Below are 17,808 nucleotides of genomic sequence, written 5' to 3' on the forward strand. Positions count from 1 at the left end.
TAGATACTTATCAGTGGGGGGTCATTTAACCCTTATTAAAGCAGCGCTCTGTAATCTTCCCCTATACTTCATGTCTCTATTCAAATGCCCGGTGACTTTGGAAAGATTAAGAAGAGATTTTCTTTGGCATGAGGAGGAAAAGAAGAAATTTCACCTGGTTAAGCGGTATCAGAGATCTTAAATTGATGAGCGGGGCCCTGCTTGGGAAGTGGCTATGGAGACTCATAGTAGAAGATTTGTCCTAATGGAATACGACGATCAAATGTAAGTATGGTCGATCGGCTGGTGGATCATGGACTAAGGAGTCTTCTCGCTATAGAGCATCTGCTCTGTGGAGAGATGTGCTCTCCACTTGGACAGATGTTCGTAGGTGTGTTCACCACTCTATAGGCATAGGCGACAAGGTCCGCTTTTGGAAAGATATCTGGGTGGGATCCTTTGCCTTAGAAAACAAATTTCCAGATATATAAACAAATTTCCAGATATATATCACCTAGCACTGAACAAATCTGTTTCGGTTGCTGACTGCTGCTACACTCTCGGGAATGTCACTGTGTGGAATCCTCCCTGTCGTAGGAACCTCTACGACTAGGAAACCGAAGATTGGCTGCATTACTCGATCATATTAGCAACATCAAACCAGATCAGTCCTGTGCAGATTCGCTCATTTGGAATCCAAACAAGAAAGGAATCTTCTCGGTGAAATCGTTATATCATTGCATCAGTAGGAAAGATGATGCTAAAGAAGAGACCATGACAGATAAATCTGGAAATATAACGTTCCCCCAAATATTGTAGTGTTCAGATGGCTGGTGGGCAAAAGAAAGGTTCTAACACGGGACAAACTGAGAAAAAGAAGAATGATAATTACCAACATTTGCCTATGTTGCATGGCCCACGAAGAAACGGTAGATCATCTTTTCATTCATTGCGCATTATTCCATCAGGTCTAGTCAGCAATTTTATCCTCTTTTCACGTTTATTGGGCCTTCCTAAATTCTACGGATCATCTGATTTCAGCCTGGCACGGTGTTTCCCTGGACAAAATTCGATCCACAGCATGGAGATTGGCCCTTTTGGCAGTTCGGTGGGCAGTGTGCGAAGAAAGAAATGGGAGATGTTTTAAAGGCATTTCTAAGTCAGTAGATTCCATAGTCAAAAGAGTTATACCATTATATCATATAATGGGCGTTTTGTGGTTAACGTAGAGAACAGTAATCTGTTTCCTTTGGGAGGGTAAGGCGGCCACCATCTCAGCGGGCCTCTTTCCTCTCTTTTTCCTTCTTTTAATGAAATCATTTTGTTATTTGTCAAAAATAAATAAATAAATATTGAAAACATTGCTATTACAGGCCCCACCGAGGGAATTGCCTGTGCACCAAAAATCCCCCTTAAAAAAAAAAAAAATGATAATTAAAAAAATTGCCTGAACTTTCAATCGGGGGCCAGCAATAGGCAGTTAACAGCCATTCACATTGAACGAAGGCCAAACATGAAACTTCACAGGAACGAATCATTACCGACTGCTATATTCAGTTACATACATACAAATCAACTCCTACAAAAGACACCACCAACCCTCCAAAAAAAAAGAGAGAAAAATGAAGAACGGAATAACTGAAAAAGAAGAGAGAAAATCCAATTTGTTTTGCAATCTAAAACCACAGGTGGATGGACCAAAACACATGCAGAACAATGACACATTTTACAGCATTGCTGAGAGTTCCTTCCATAGGTGATACATGCGCTTCTTAGAATACAAGTAATAGAGAAGAAAAAAAGGGAACAAACGTTGAGGGACGGAAGAAACAAACAAACAGCACAGATCGGAGTTCATATGTGTTTTGGATCAGAAATAAAAGGGACCCACCTCCTAATGTTGTATACAATTCACCGATCATGTCGACCTGCAGAAGCTTATTCATTTCCTCCAGTAAGAGAAGCAGAGAGCCAGTCTGATGCAGACATTTGCATTTCTGACTCACTGTGCAAAGGTAAACATATTGGAGTTACTGCAACCTGCAAAATTTAACAAAAGAAGAAAAATAAAACTGTAAGAATTGCTATTTGAAGAACAAAAACTCAGGAAGAAAAACAAAAAGAGACATTCAACTCACGAATCCGTTTTCAAGTGCCCTGAAATCAAGATCCTCATCGGTGTCTTCTTGTTCCTTCTCCACAAACTGCAATTAAGCCAAAGCATGTATGAATTAATTAACCAAAGAACACTCCTCTGATGAGTGAAATGTGCCATGAGAAAGAAAGGGTGATGTACAATGATACAGCATATATCTAGTGCCTTCCCATTAAACAAGAAATCTCTTGAAATTTGTGAAACCCTCACAATTCCAAACGACGAGACATTGGAGCAAATTCAGGTGGCACTAGCATGTAGACTCTCCACCAAAAATCATTCTGACCAACTAAACAGGTGGGCTACACATGTATGAAATTGGTGGACGGTTTAAAAGAAATCCATCCACATTCAACAATAAAGCCAGCCTGGTGACTGGACTGGCCCGATCTAGGCTAGGTCATGTACACAGTAGGACCCACCTGAAGCATGATAGACAAGGGTGCCAGCACCTGTACTGCATGTCGAGGTGCATGTGGGCTTAAAAGAATTCCACTCTCCCCTTCTTTTTCTTTCTTTAAAAAAATAAATAAATAAATAATAATAATAAATAAATAAATCTTTTTGAGGATATAGAAGTGATTACTAATTAGACAAGAATAGGCATCACAAGACAAATAGAATTCCATATACATGGCCTTTGTCCAAGTTCAAAAACCCAAATTGAGACGCGAACCAAGACTAAGATCTTGCTTGGTCAATCTCTGAACTGAATTGTGGCTTGACCTGAACATGACGGCTCAGCTTATTGCCCACAGTTAGCTTAGGATCTCAACTGTGAAGGTCATGACAACTCTTGCAGGTTTCGTGCTCAATCAACCAACAAGGTAAATGTTTACCTTGAAGTTGGAGTGAGTTACCACGAGTGAAGTTATCACAACTCACCCAAGTCAGACTGTTATATTACGAAGGACAGGAGTAACTTATCATGCAAAGGCCGCCTCTGGTGCCTGCTTACCCCCTATATGTTACAAGTGGAACACCCATCATGTGTACATGTGGCATGGATGGATGTCAGTCCACATTGTCTAAATCAGGGCCCCGACTGTTAATGGAGCATAGACAAATATAACACTCACCATATGATCTCAGGAGATGGCTGTCAATTGAAATGTTCAGCAATCCCAGTGCAATGGGTGAAATCAAATTGTTAAAACACTCCTCGGTCTAGAAATGCTCCAGTTAAAATGGAATGATCTGGAACATTTTTTTAGAATCCACAATGCACCATGACCCTTTTTATTGGTAGTTTCATCCAAACCAGTCCAACAGCAGTCAACCCCATGATGTCAACATGAAATCAGTATGACTAAAATGAATAAGGGTAAGACTAATTGAATGGGATAGATGGACCAGAGAGACTGCCTGACGCAGACACTTGGATCATTGACCAGGATGGCTCAAACAGTTTCTTTTCCCAAACAGGATTATAGTGACCCAACCTGTGTTGGTGTCTTGTCTGGTCAAGTCTGGGTTTTAAAACACTTATCTAGCAAGTATGGTGCTTGGGTGCTGCTTTCCGCATTAAGGCAGACTTGCCCTGCCTTCCAGAAAACAGATTGGTTGCTAAAATATGATAAACTGAACAGAATGGACACCTAATGTGCCCATTATATGATTTGATCAATTTGAGCTCAAATTGGTCATCTAAGACTCGGCTGCAGGGTCAATCTGTGACTTAGAATTGACTAGAGTCAGTTACTTGCATCTCCAAGACCTGATTTTGCCAAAATTCAGTCCCTGTGCTTTCAAAGGATGAAAACAGTGACTAGCTGTACCTCTGCACGGAAGTACTTTTTCACTGTTCCTCTTTGAGGATCATGTTTTCCTGCTTCTGAAACAGATTCTATTTCCACATTCTTCCTTTGTGTCTGCAGGCGGCGTGCTGCACCCTGGAAACCACAGATCATTTCAAGGATGAGTATGAAGTTCATCTGGAATTATGTGGAAAGACAGCACAACTGCTCAAGTTTGGCCTGCTGGATTTACAAGGTAAATCTCAAATTTGGAAGGGCCCACATCAATGCATCAGTGAGGCCCTTGAGGCTTTTGTATCTCTCCTTGGCAAATGAGAACTTATATATTTTGTGCAAAAGACGAGGGCCTCATTGACACATCAATAAGGGGGCAGCAAGACCCACCAAATTTGTGATCTTCAACAGTGGATTTTCAAAATTTTAAGTCTAGATGGCACATAAGGTACTTACAGCTGCAGATGCGTCTCTGCTGAGTTGTGCAAGTTGGATACCAAGGCTTTGCTGATTGGACATGAAATGCCCAGCAGTTGGGTGCCTGTTTGCCGACACAGCTTTCCAGCTTGGAACGGACCTCCACAGACTCCGCCTGGTGATTTTGAAGCCCTGTCAAATGCATGCTTATATGATGAATTAGATGGAACAGGAACAGTGGGTAAGATATACATGGTGTCTCAAGTAAATTTGCTTGGCTGCTTGGCAATCAGATTAGCCACTATCATTGTATTCAACTTATGAGTATAAAAACATGCATAAATGAACACACGCCTTTTTACTTTTGTTTTCCTATGTATAAACTGATAGGGGACTTATTCCCATGTGACAAGGACACTCCAGTGTTCGTGGCTAATAAGCTCTTTGATTCCAGATCCAGCGCAGGGGATGCTGGCACTATCTGCAAAACTGACGTGAAGAAATGATCATGTTGACTGGGATTTTCTCACTTATTCTCTGGCCAGAATGCGTTTTGAGGAAAGGTGGATAGGGTGGGTCAAGAAGTGCATCTACAATTTCATTCCTAGTGCTCATGAATGGCTTGACTGCTGAATTCTTCATTAGTTCAAGAGGGATCTGTCAGAGTGATCCTCTTATCTCCTGTCTTGTTTCCAGATATGGCAGAAGGGTAGAGTCTCCTAATGGAGAAGGCTTTGGCTTGCTGCACTGTGAGGGGTTTTCAAGTCAGGAACTCTGAGATCATTTCACATTTCAATTTGCAGATGATACCATTTGTTTTTTACAGACAAAGGGAACAACATGAAAGGATACTTGGATGTTTCGAAGCATGTCAAGCTTTCAGGTCCACCACACAACGTGCATGGCCATGGTAGGGGTGGCTATTAGTAGGGATGTGGTGGACTCGCTGACCATGAGGATTGGTTGCAAAGCGGTATGCCTTCTGTGCCCTTGGGCCTTCCCCTTGGTGGAAACCAGAGGTCATTTGTGTTTTAGGACCCATTGTGGAGGATTGAGAAGAAGCTTGATAGATGGAAAGGGAAATATCTATCCTTTGCTGGGAATCACTCTCATTAAGGCTGCCCCTTTGAATCTTCTGCTCTATTTCCAATTTTATTCAAGATCCCTGCATTACTATTGATACTTTCATAGGATTAGGATATCTGAAGTAGAAGAAGCTTTGGGACAAAGTTGTTCAAAAATATCGTAAGATTGAAGGAAATGTCAGACGAATAGATGAAAAGTACCGTGATACCTTTTTATAAGAATAAAGGAGGCATATAGAGCTGCACTAACTATCATGGGTTTAAACTTGTGACACAATGAAGCTTTGGGAGATAGTGATTGAGCAAAAGACTAAAGCATGAGATGAATATATCAGAAAATCAGTTCGGTTTCACGCTAGGGAGGTCTACATTGAAGTTATTGTCCTAGTTAAACAAATGATGGAAAAATACAGTATGAGGATTTCCATATGGCCTTTATTGACTTAAAGATGGCTATAGGGTCCCTGAAGAGTAAAGAGTTAATTTGGTGGCTGTTGGAAAGACCACCAATGGAGAAAGAAGTGAGTTCTCAGTTATTGTAGGCTTGCACCAAGGGTTGGCATTGATGATTACCTTCTTGCATTAGTTACAAACAGCAAGGCATTTGTACGAAGAGATCTCATAGTGTATGTTGTTTGCATATGACATAGTTTTGATTGACAAGACAAGAGAGGGAGTAAGCACAGATAGACTTATGGGAGGGTGCTTTAGAATCTAAAGGATTTAAAATTAATAGGACTAAAATAGAGTATTCGGAGTGCAATTTCAGTAACAACAGGAATGGAAACAAGGAATTTGTTAAGATAGCTGACCATGAAGTTTCCCAAAATGACCACTACTGACATCTTTGTTTGATAATTCATGAGAGTGGAGAGAATGAGAAAATGTTGCCCATAGACTTCAAGGTGGGTGGAAGAAATGGAGAGAGCCTCTGGAGCTTAATGTGATCCTCGTGTACAACTCAAATTGAAAGGGAAACTTTATAGGATAACTATAAGCGCAGCCACTTTACGGGACAAAGTGTTGGGCAAATAAGGAACAACATGTTCATCGGATGACCATGCGTGAGAAATGAGGATGTTGAGATGTATGAGTGGCAGGACAAGTAATGATAGAATTAGAAATGAGTGCATTCAAGGGAACTTGTGATTACCACTAATAGGTTATAAGATGAGAGAAAGTAGACTTAGATGGTTTGGTCATGTGCGACTGAGACCAAGAATCGCGCTGGTTAGGAGTAAGTTGGTGCAAGTTGAAAGCTCTAAAAGGGCAAGGGGAAGGCCCAAAAGGACATGGGTGGAGGTAGTTAAGAAAATACTTGATGACCTATTATCTAACTGAAGTTATGGCCCTTGATAGTGAAATGGTGGAACAGGATTACATAGCCAGCCCCAATTAATTGGGATAAGGATTAGATGACAACGATGATGACGACAACGACAACAAACTTCCCAGTAGAAGCACAACAATAGAGTTGTCTAGGAAACTTCCAAACAAAACATCTTAAAATGAACAAACTCAAGATCTACCCATGGTTTCCTGCATCCAAACTCTTTGATCCTACTCCTACCAAGGTATCAAAATACTTCTCTACAACCAAAAGCAACTCCAACAGAATGGAATTTCAACATCCTTTAGAAGTTGAGCCCAAAATGGGATTGTTCCATCAAAATAGTCAGCTGCATTTGGTTTTTATTGGACGCCACTCTACAAAATGCACTAAAAACCTCATGTACAGGTCTTCACCCCACTTCGCTTATTCCAAGAAAAATCAACCTACCACCTATCTCCACCCTATACCTGATCCCCAATAAATAAGAAGCTTGCACATGATGTGGCTCTCCATAACTCAGCATCCAATTCTTCAAAACAACGCCCCACTACCATTTCCCAAGAAGAGCCTCATGCCTTCGCTCAAAATCTCCTTATTCTGAAGCAACCCCCGCTTCTTTAGGACAAAAGGCCCTTTTCAGTGAACTCATGTGAAAAGACAATGATAAAATGGGGTTAGACGGCCCCAAGGGCAACACACCGTTAAACATTCTCTCTACTATTTCTCTTGTGAAACCCAAGATTAGGTCATTTTCATTCATTTGTTGTTTTTCTCTATTTCATTACTCTTTTTTCTTAATAGGTGAGTTGGGCTCAAACCCGAGACCTCAATATTGAAATCCAGGCTGTCTACCACTGACCTACAGGCTTGAACCCATCTCAATTCAGTTGTTTTAGGTATGGAAGGGGGAAAAATCATCGGTAGCAGTGTCAACCAACACAATTGCACAAGACCCAACCTCCTAGGGGAAGAAACAAATATGCAGATTTGAGGAATCTATCACCATTTCTTTCACTGCCTTATCTAAATGGGGATGATTAGAGAATGGGGGAATCAAAATGCCCAGAAATGAGAAACACATGGCATCATGAATAAAGGTCATGTGAACATGAAAACAATAAGTAATTTTTTCATATTGTAAAAACTACTACCAAATAATAGTTGTGGCCATTTTCTTTATGGATACTGGATGATATTCTGGAAAATAGTGAAAAATGTGAAGCTACTAAAACTTGTTAGAGAATGTTCTGGAATTCAGTAAAATGTCAAAAGACAAGAAACAAAATTTCAAATGAAAAGTTAGGCACTTGATAAAATTAATTTTCAGCACTTATCACTTATTTTCAGCACTTACATGATTCGTTTGGCAAATCCATATTATTAAGTGCTTGAATTAATTTTCACAGAAAATATGGATCTTTTTTCCAGCTCCCTTCCCTTCACTTGATGCTGAAAGCTGAATGCTGAAAGTGATGGTGCATTAAAATTTCTTTTCAAAATTACAATTCAGCACTAATTTTCAGGGTTTATTTTTCAGTTTATCAAATGGCACCTAAGTGAAATTGACAAAAATAAAGGAGAATATCACTCTTGAAGGCAATCATGATATTTGTAGTCGTGGCCGAAAACCAAATACCGCAAGCACAGTGATGGCGAGATGTGGTTATGCCAGACTGCAGACTAAGCAATTATGCCAACTAAGGAGTCAGATCTTCATTTTGTTATGGATAATATAAATTTTACTAAGAGAAAATTACGTTATGGATAATCTCTAGAAACGATCTATGGTTTTCCCCATTATCTGTATCATGTGTAAAGCTAATCATTTATTCATGCATTGCACCTTAGTGGGGACGATTTGGCCAATATCCTAACTTGTTTTCAAGTTGTTAGGTCTTTCCTAGCTTTGGTCAGCAATCTTTTGTTAGCTTGGCATTGGGGTGAATCTAAGGAAAGATAAGGCAACGTGGAGAATGGCCTTGCTAGTTGTGTGGTGGGCTGTTTGGGAAGAAATGAGAGATGTTTCAAGGATGAAAGCAACGTGGTGGAGGGGGTTTCCCAAAGGGCTAGGCTGCTCGTTATTGAATGGGCCTCTTGTGATTCTAAGCTTACGGGTTGTAATTTTGATTTTCAAGGGATGTAATTGGGGCGAAATCTCGGCGCCTTTTTATTTTCCTTTTTATTTCTTTTAATAAATCTTCCCCTTAATTCTAATAATAATAACAATAATAATAATAAGAGAAACGTCACAACGAAATAAATTAAACTTGAAGGGTATTGATCTTTCACTCTTACATGTGACTTTCAATTTTATTTCCATAATAACATTGTCTATAGCTTCTATGATGTATTTTCTACTTAGCTGGCATAGTTTCTCACTTTGCCTTTCATCCTTTGCAGTCTTTTGAACCACATAACTATTTCTATAATAATTTTGCAACTTGAAATTGAAAGCTTGAAGTGTAAAGCAAGAACTGTGATTTTCCCCTTTTTACTTGAGTCTGAACTATGAATTTTGGATTGTGTAAGAGTACACAACCTAATACTAATTTTTATTTTTTATTTTTTATTTTTTTTGAGAGGCAACGAGATTCATTAAACCAGAAGCAAAAACCAACAGCTAAGAAAGAGAAAAACAGAACAAAACAGAAAGCAGCAACAAAACAAAAGAAAACAAAGGCAGGCGCTGAGATGGCATCAACCCTTAAGCAACAAGAAAGCAAAAGTCTTCTTCCGTCAGGGAATCCGCATAGGTAGCCCATTCAACCATCATCGACGATGCTTTGAGGGAAACGGACTCGGCCGAGGAAGAAACATTTCTAAAGCATCTATTGTTTCTCTCTATCCAGACCAACCACCAAATAGCGGGGAGGATTAGCCTCCAGATCAGAGTCTTGATCTTCCCAAATCTGATGCCGAGCCAAGCTTGCAGAAGGTGGTCCACAAAACCGGAAATGCACCAACTGAACTGAAATCTACGAGCAAAGTCTGCCCAAATATGAGAGACGAAGGGGCAGTGAATTAATAGGTGGTCTACCGTCTCCGCACTCTTCATACAACACAGACAAATATTGGGGAGAATCATTCCTCTTTTTTCCGGATTGTCTATGGTAAGGATCTTTTTGTTGACAACCAACCAAGTGAAAGCAATTATTTTGGGGGGCGTAGAAAGAGACCAAACCAAAGCCGAGGGATGGGGTGCGTCAGGTGGCTGGGGGCGAAGAATCCTCCTGTAGAAGGATCGAACCGAGAAAACAGAGGATTTTTCCAAATTCCATTTGATTCTGTCATCAACGTCGAGGCTAGGGGAGCATTTGTAGATGCACTCCAACAGGTTAGCCAGGATTGGAATTTCCCAGTCTTCCAAGTTCCTTCTACACTGAACTAACCACTCCGTCTTCCCACCCATATAAGAGTAGTTGTCGGCAACACTGATTTCCTTGTCTGAGGCTATCTAAAAAATAGAATGGAAAGTGTCTTTAAGAGGCCTGTCGCCTGCCCAATGGTCCTTCCAGAAGCTAATTCTGTCTCCCCTCCCGAGTTCGAAGCCAATATTATTTAGGATCTCGTTTTGGATGCGAAGAATACCTTTCCATATGTTGAAAGCTAGATAAGCCGAAGATGGGCAAGTCTACCACCCCCCTGGCAAACAGCCATGTTTACTCTTGATCAAAGAATTCCATAGACTACCGTCCTCCGACCCCTGCCTCCATACCCACTTGCCGAGGAAAGCCTTATTCATACACTTGAGATCTCTAATTCCTGCTCCACCATTACTGAAAGGACTGCATACCTGCTTCCAACCCATAAGGTGAATTCTCTTCTTGTCCTCTTTTCCATGCCACAAGAAATCGAGGCGCAGCTTGTCGATGGAGGCTAACACGAAAGAAGGGCATTTGAATAAGGACATACATTGGACTGGGAGGTTGGAGCGAGCGGACTTGATAAGCGTTAGACAACCCCCGAGGGAGAGAAAGTGGCATTGCCATTTGGCGAGGAATTTGTCAAACCTGCTGACAACCTTGCTCCAAGCAGATTTGGGAGGAGCCCCTATACATAGGGGAAGCCCAACATAGGACGTTGGAAAGGAATCTGCACGACAACCGAACCGGTTTGCAAAGGAGAGGACTTCGGTTTCTTCCATATTCACCCCATAAAGCTTAGATTTTGTCATATTGACCCGAAGGCCAGAGACCGCCTCAAAACAGCGGATAGCTGTACGCAAGTTGTCCATCTTCTCGGTGGAGGCCTCTGAAAAAATCAAGATATCATCTGCGAATTGAACGTGGGAAACCGGGCTGCTCAATCCTTCAATATTAATGCCGCTTAAAATGCCTTCGGCCTGGCCTTTGTGGAGCATACGGGAGAGAGCTTCTCCGATGAGGAGGAATAAGAAAGGGGATAGAGGGTCCCCTTGTCTAAGACCCCTGCTACCTTTGAAATAACCCTTTGGCAATCCATTTAGAAGCATAGAAAAGGAAGGCGACCGTATACATTCGACAATCCATCTGCTCCATCTTGTCCCAACAACCTAATGCTAATTAATTGGTGCTACTAGACTTAGGAACTTTTAAACAGATCGACTTAACATTTAAAATGAAGATTTGCAACTGTAAACTTGCAATTGAAGTTTCTGTTTGTGGTGTTGAAATAGTTTTTCATTGCAGTAAAACAATAAAAGCAATTCAAATGTGTCTCAAGCAAACATGGACTTGATCACTCAATAAGTTAAGAGTCAAGGACCAACTCTTTACACCCAAGGAGAAAAGCATACAATAGAACTCGTATTTCTTCAACTAAATATGGACTGAATTATTTTATGAAACTTAAGAATTTTTATTAAATTAAGATAAGAAGGCTACAAATGGTGCAGCCCCCAAATCTAAGAAAGCTACAACAATAACAAAAGAACTCCGCCATAGGGTTCAAAGGCTTTAAGCCCAAAGAATAAGACCAATGCAAGATAATACATGTTTTTTTTTTTTTTTTTGAAGGACGCAAGATAATACGAGTTAGACAAGCAGTCAGTAAACTCTTTTGTCATCATCTTGATTTAAGAACCCTTCAATTAACTTGGTTTGTCCTTAAATTTCTATTGATCTAGCAAGACAATTTACAGGTCCTCAAATTTCAATCAATGCATCACATGATTTGCTTCCCTATGGATATTTGAAACTAAAACAATATCGGATGCCATCAATCACCCTCGATATCCAGATCGCCCAAAAAAATGTGCTTCAAGGCTTCAATACAGACAAAATTCCATGTGATCCATACAACTATGACCCTCTAAAATGCCAATTGGATATCCCCACCACTGGAATCACAAATCAACAAATCAGTCTAATTTGGCATGTGAAAGCACCTCATATTTCTTCAGGTCAAATGGCCCAAATTGTTGCAAGCAAAGTGAAAGACCGGAATAAGTTCATCTGCTCACTTGGGACAATCATCTACAATCTTCGTGGCAAGCAGAAAATATTAGGAAACTAGCATAAGGTTGGTCCAAAACTCACAACTTCCACAGTAACACACATACAAACCTCCTGAATTTTTATTTTTATTTTTGTCTTTTTTCTTTTGTGAAAGGCCCCTCCTAAAAAGATTTTCTCCATAAGAATTAAGGTTCCTAATCCCTAGCAACCAAATCTTTAAGAAGATGCTGCTCCAAGGGAGATCAAACCTCCACACCATTGTTTGAAACATGACGGTCTGCCTCACAAACAGAATAGGGAAGGATCAACAGGCATCTCTTACCACAAACAACTAGCTCATCACCACAGCCCAAATGGTTCAACATGTTGCAACTCTTGGTAAACTTTTTTTTTTTTTAAATTATAGGATAACACCTTTATCGAAAATCAAAACAGAGCAGGATACAACAGGGCAGCAATACTCCAATAACAGGAGCCATTCGGCCCAAACACAATCCAAAAAGCAGATATAACAGACTTCCAAACAACACAACTGGGACCCAGAAAAGCCACAGCAGACCCCTGAGGTCTTCCTGCATTACCCTTCTTTATCTAAACAGTCTGCCTCCCCATTTGCTTCCATAGGGACATACAAGAATTCCAGATGATTTCTCACTTGCAGACCCAATACCTGCACAATCATATCTGCAAATCTCCAAGGATACCAACCATCCGTCAAACAAGAGATCGCATCCTTAAGAGTCATCTTCTGCAATAGCGAGCAAATATTCAGCTCCACAACCAACTTAAGAACCATAAGCAAAGCTAAGGCTTCCGTGATATTGGAATCATGAATTCCAATGAGAATTTAAACAGGAAACCCCCTTAGATCCCTAATTATGCCTCACAGTTGCAGCAGGGCCCAGGTTACGAAACAAACACCCATCAAAATTGACTTTGCACCATCCAGCAGGGCGACATTTCCAGCTGCTCACAACTTTCTTTCGCTTGATGCCACCATCGTGAATACCAGCCAACAACGTATTCTGCAGTGCCATAGGAATACCCCAAAGTCTGCCCTTAGCCCAACCCCACACCAAAATAAGAATTTTGTTGACAACACTCGCGACAGCACAGACATTTTACCCCTAAAAGTTTGATATTTCTTTCAATCGACACCGATCACATGGTGGTGTAGGCCACCCTTGACCCGGGTGATCTACACCGAGCGGGCCCCACGCCAGTGCTGACCAACAAGCAATCGCATCCAGAGCAAGCTGGGAACACCCAGGAATTTCCAATTTTGCCAACATGTGAGACCAGACCTCCATCGAGAATGAGCAATGAAGGGGAGTATGATCAACAGATTCTTCACAGCAACAGCATAGAGGACATTTATTCACCAAATACCAGCCCTGGCCTTTAGACAATTAATAAAATCCAGAAAATGCCCAATGCTAAAATACCACCCACTAGTCTAAAAAAGAACCACCAAATCAATTGTAGTAGTCAGGCAGAGTAGAGTCAAGAGTATTATTGACTGTTATACCAGTTTTAGAGCGACCTATAATATAATAAACAGAAAAGAAATGGGAGTGTTGGCCAAAATAATATTTTGATATTTGTTCTCTGCATGTCCATTAATTAAATGGTACTTATCAAACCAGGAATCTCACTGCCCAATAAGACATGATATTTTAAACATCATAATCCTACCATTCCCAGTACCCATCTAGAATGAAAAATGGAAAATTCAAGCCCAGGGCCTCTTTCCAAGCCAAATATTTCAGCAATAACAATGAACGAACCTCCATCAAATACCCCATCTTAAACCAGAACCCAAAGGAGACACCGATAAAGACTGAAGACTTGGTGAATTCTCTTCTCTCTTTTTTAACGCAAGAATGTTCATTAGCCAAGTCAGGCTAAAGTACTAAACTGATTTTATAAAACCCATTCACCATTCATGACTCAATCAGCAAACCACTTATAAGGAGACAACAAAAAAATTGCTTGTTCTAACCTCCTTGATGATAAAATCTTTTCAGAAACATTTCAAAACTTCCCCACTTGGAGATGCATTCCTACATGCAGACAAACTAATTTTTAATGAGTCCATGTATGTTATTGGAGGGTCCTTTGGGAATCCTATTGGTTAAATGTAATAAAAAAGATAATTCCACTATTGAGTATGAAAACCCATGAAAATAAGAACAAACATAACAAGACATGCACATGAACTGACCCTTTTTAAAGTTCAAATTGAAAATGCAATCAGCACAGTAGAAAAGAGTTCTGTTTTTCATAGTCTCCTCAGTAATAAAAATCCCTTGAGAAACATTTCCAACCTTCCCCAGTCAGAGATGGATTCCTATAGGTAGACATAAACTAAACAGAAAGGAGCCCGTTAATGAATCCATGCATGATATTTGGAGTGTCCCTCAAGTATTCCATTAGTTAAGTATTTAAAAATAAAAAGAAATAATTCTAGAATCGAATATGAAACCCATTAAAATATGACCAAATGTAACAAGATGTGAATATGAACTGATTCAAAGTTCAAAGTTTAAACACAATCAATACACCAGACAAGAGGGATTAGGATGAGATCTAAACTCCGTTGTAATCGCAATTAGAGATTGGCAAAATTGTATGCAGCATCATAGCAAACAACTGGCTCTAACTACTGAAAATATTTCTAGATTTGCCTAGAAAAGGCCAAGCGCACGATAAACTTTTAAGTGCATAAAGGACATTAGTGCTGTAATCTCAAAAGCATGGATCTATAACATACTGAAGTGGATGTTCTCATGACTTTTCAAGAAATGCAACATTTCTGTTGTGTAGAACAAATACTTGACAAATCCAAACCTTGTTTGTAGATGGACAAGTAGGAACTTCTATATTCAGAGAGCAACTTTTGGGGAAAAGACCCTTCTCAATATCCCTTATGGCTGCATGAATTAATGGCAGACAAACATCAACAGCATCCTTGAAATCACTTTCACGGCTTTCATCCTTCTTCCTAACAAGAGATTCAAACAAACCCTATTACAAACACACATCACAGAAAACACTACACCAAGCAAACAACACCCTGCATGTCGCCACTCACCAGTTCAATGAAATTGATAGAGAAGGTACGCCACAGATCAAAGCCTCTCTGGCTCCGGCAACAGCGCCTGAGTAGAAACTGTAGGACTTTTACATAAGACAATGAGAAATATATAAAACATATAAAACAAACGTAACCCAATACAGTTCATGGCTATATAAGGTAATTGACCATACAATCAGATTTAGAAATGGGATTTTAATAGAGGTTATCAAGCATTTCAACACCACCTTACTCATTCCATACAATAGCCAAAACTATAACCAGAAGCAAAAGACAAGGTATATGCAGAATTAAAAGGGAAAAATCTATCATCTTCAACGAGATTTCTATTCATCTACGAAGCATATAAAAATAATAATAATAATAATTAAAAATTAAAAATTAAAAATTAAAAATTAAAAAAAATTAAAAATTAAAAAAATTAGAGAGAGAGAGAGAGAGAGATACCCATGAAAGTAAAAACAGGAAAAGACAATGATTACTTACATTTGGTGGCCACAACTGGATCCCTTGTTAATCCCACTGATTACCTGTAATTTGAATAAAAATGAATGTACCCCATCAGAACAGAAACGATAGATACTCAGGTAGATGTTTTCTTATCGCAATTATGAAAAAGTCCATACCAATGCAGGCTTCGACCAAGAAAATAATGCCCCAGACAAAGCTAAAGATACACAGTCCGCTGGAGTTCCTATCCATCAAGAAACATTCCCAGCATATTACCATCTAGAATATAACAGAAATAGCATCATCCACATTTAAAAAAAGAAAGATTCCATCTAAAACTATTCAAATTTCATCAATAATACAAAGATACCTTACTTATAATCCGATTTTAAGATAAAAACAGAACACAAAAATTCAAAGATAAGCAGAAATTCAATAAACAAATAATACCAGAAACTTCAAACGCAGTAGCACCATTGATTTCTGCAGAGCTCACAGCAAGTGTCTCGCAGAGCGTCACTGAGTGCCCCGAAACGGATTTATCCCTTCAGGAAAAACAAGAAGAATAGAACCCATCAACAAAAATGCCCAAAGAAACCCAAATCCAAGAAAGATGAAGAAAAGAAAGAAAACCCACGATTGGGGCGCGCAGACGTGAACGCTACATTGCCCCCCGCGGACCAGCGCATCAACCAGGACGATGAGTCCGGGCGCCTCAATTCCTTCCCCGTTCGTCACAAGAACGACGGGCTTCGAACTGTCATTCTCTGGATTGACCTCCGCTGAACTGGTCCCATCAGCAATGGAAGAAGAAGAATCTTGAGATTCCTCCGATTTTGAACTCTCACCTCCATCGTCGCCACCAGCTTTCCTGCTTAGCAAAACCTCTTGCAGATTGGAGACGAGATTGGGAGGCAAGCAATTTTTCTTTATAGAAGTCGGCATGAAAGAAAAGAAAGCAAGAAACCGAAATCTAAAGAGAGTGAAGAAGATCAAAGGGGCCTGGAGAGAAGACCCAAGTTTCAAAATCAAAGAAAATTGCAGAAAGAAAGATACCTAGAAAGAGAGAAGCGCTAAAATGGATTATTAGAGAGAAATAGAGAGAGATCGAAAGGGTTTTGAGGAAAATGAGATCGACCCAATTTGCAAAACCGAAGAATTTTCAGTGCCCAGAAAGGGAAAAGCGATACAACGGGCGCTCGTAGCGGAACAAGAGTCGTAGAAAGAGAGTCTGACCGAGTCTGATGGGATTTATGCAGAGAAAGAGAGAGAGAGAGAGAGGGATTGCTTGATGAGAGAGAAGGGGGGAAAGGATAAAAACTTCGGAAAAAGGCCTGAGAAATGAGTGTTTTTATTCTTTTGAGATCTTTTTATGTTATTTTATATTTCAGGGGCTGTCTATGGTGTGCTCCCGCTGTGTATCTGTACGTAAATCTACACCGTTCAAACTTTGAGCCCAGATTGATCTGGGGTCCTAAGATCCTAAGATATACTATTCCTGGACCATTAAACGGATGGCTAGAAATAAAGCTGTCGTGGCTCCAAATTCAATTAGTGATTTTCTGATCAGCGTGTTTTAATTACACCATCCACCTTCAGAAGCCCATCAATCACACGGCATAGATTGAGGACTGATGACACGTGTGCGGTTATTTTGGGCACTGGTGAACCGACGGTGGTAGACGCACGGGAGAAGACACCGCCACCAATCTCATTCGATGTATTGGATATAAAGAGAAGGGAGAGGTGATGCTAACACCCAAAAGGGGAGGAGGAAAAGGAGGTCCAAGAAGGCAACAGAAACTCCAATCCCAAGGATTGCTGCATCCATACTCATTCCACCCTTGCATGCATGGATTGGAACCATGGCATGGTCAGGAGCATCTCCACCGTATACATTGTACGCCCTGGATCCATGATCAAACCTACCAAATCTTCTTAAAGACAAATGCTCACATCCAACTGGTTGGACGATTAGTTACCGTCCACCAGCGGGTAATTTCTTACCTATCATGTGAGTGTGACATCTACCCCATAGGTTGGCCTCACCATGAAAATCATCTTATGCAAAAGCCAGCTCAACGGACCACATGCAGCCAGTTGGAT

The 17,808-nt window shown here is 40.3% G+C and overlaps 1 protein-coding gene and 1 long non-coding RNA gene across 2 annotated transcripts; both read right to left on the minus strand.

The window, feature by feature from the left end:
- Positions 1-1,489: 1,489 nt before the first annotated feature.
- Positions 1,490-17,047, minus strand: LOC131222778 (uncharacterized). Its single transcript, XM_058217974.1, has 11 exons — positions 16,841-17,047; positions 16,340-16,704; positions 16,153-16,247; positions 15,879-15,946; positions 15,739-15,782; positions 15,250-15,327; positions 15,006-15,159; positions 4,342-4,494; positions 3,913-4,026; positions 2,118-2,183; positions 1,490-2,019 (listed from the first exon to the last, which is right to left on the minus strand). The coding sequence occupies exons 2-11, from the start codon at positions 16,645-16,647 to the stop codon at positions 1,918-1,920; spliced, it is 1,182 nt and encodes a 393-aa protein (XP_058073957.1). The 5' UTR covers positions 16,648-16,704; positions 16,841-17,047; the 3' UTR covers positions 1,490-1,917.
- LOC131222779 (uncharacterized) lies at positions 4,501-14,989 on the minus strand. The gene is made up of 3 exons (XR_009160184.1): positions 12,264-14,989; positions 11,252-12,231; positions 4,501-9,259 (listed from the first exon to the last, which is right to left on the minus strand). It is a non-coding gene; the product is annotated as an uncharacterized LOC131222779 (long non-coding RNA).
- Positions 17,048-17,808: the final 761 nt, after the last annotated feature.

This window comes from Magnolia sinica, chromosome 13, assembly GCF_029962835.1.
Source record: "Magnolia sinica isolate HGM2019 chromosome 13, MsV1, whole genome shotgun sequence".
Lineage (NCBI taxonomy): Eukaryota > Viridiplantae > Streptophyta > Magnoliopsida > Magnoliales > Magnoliaceae > Magnolia > Magnolia sinica.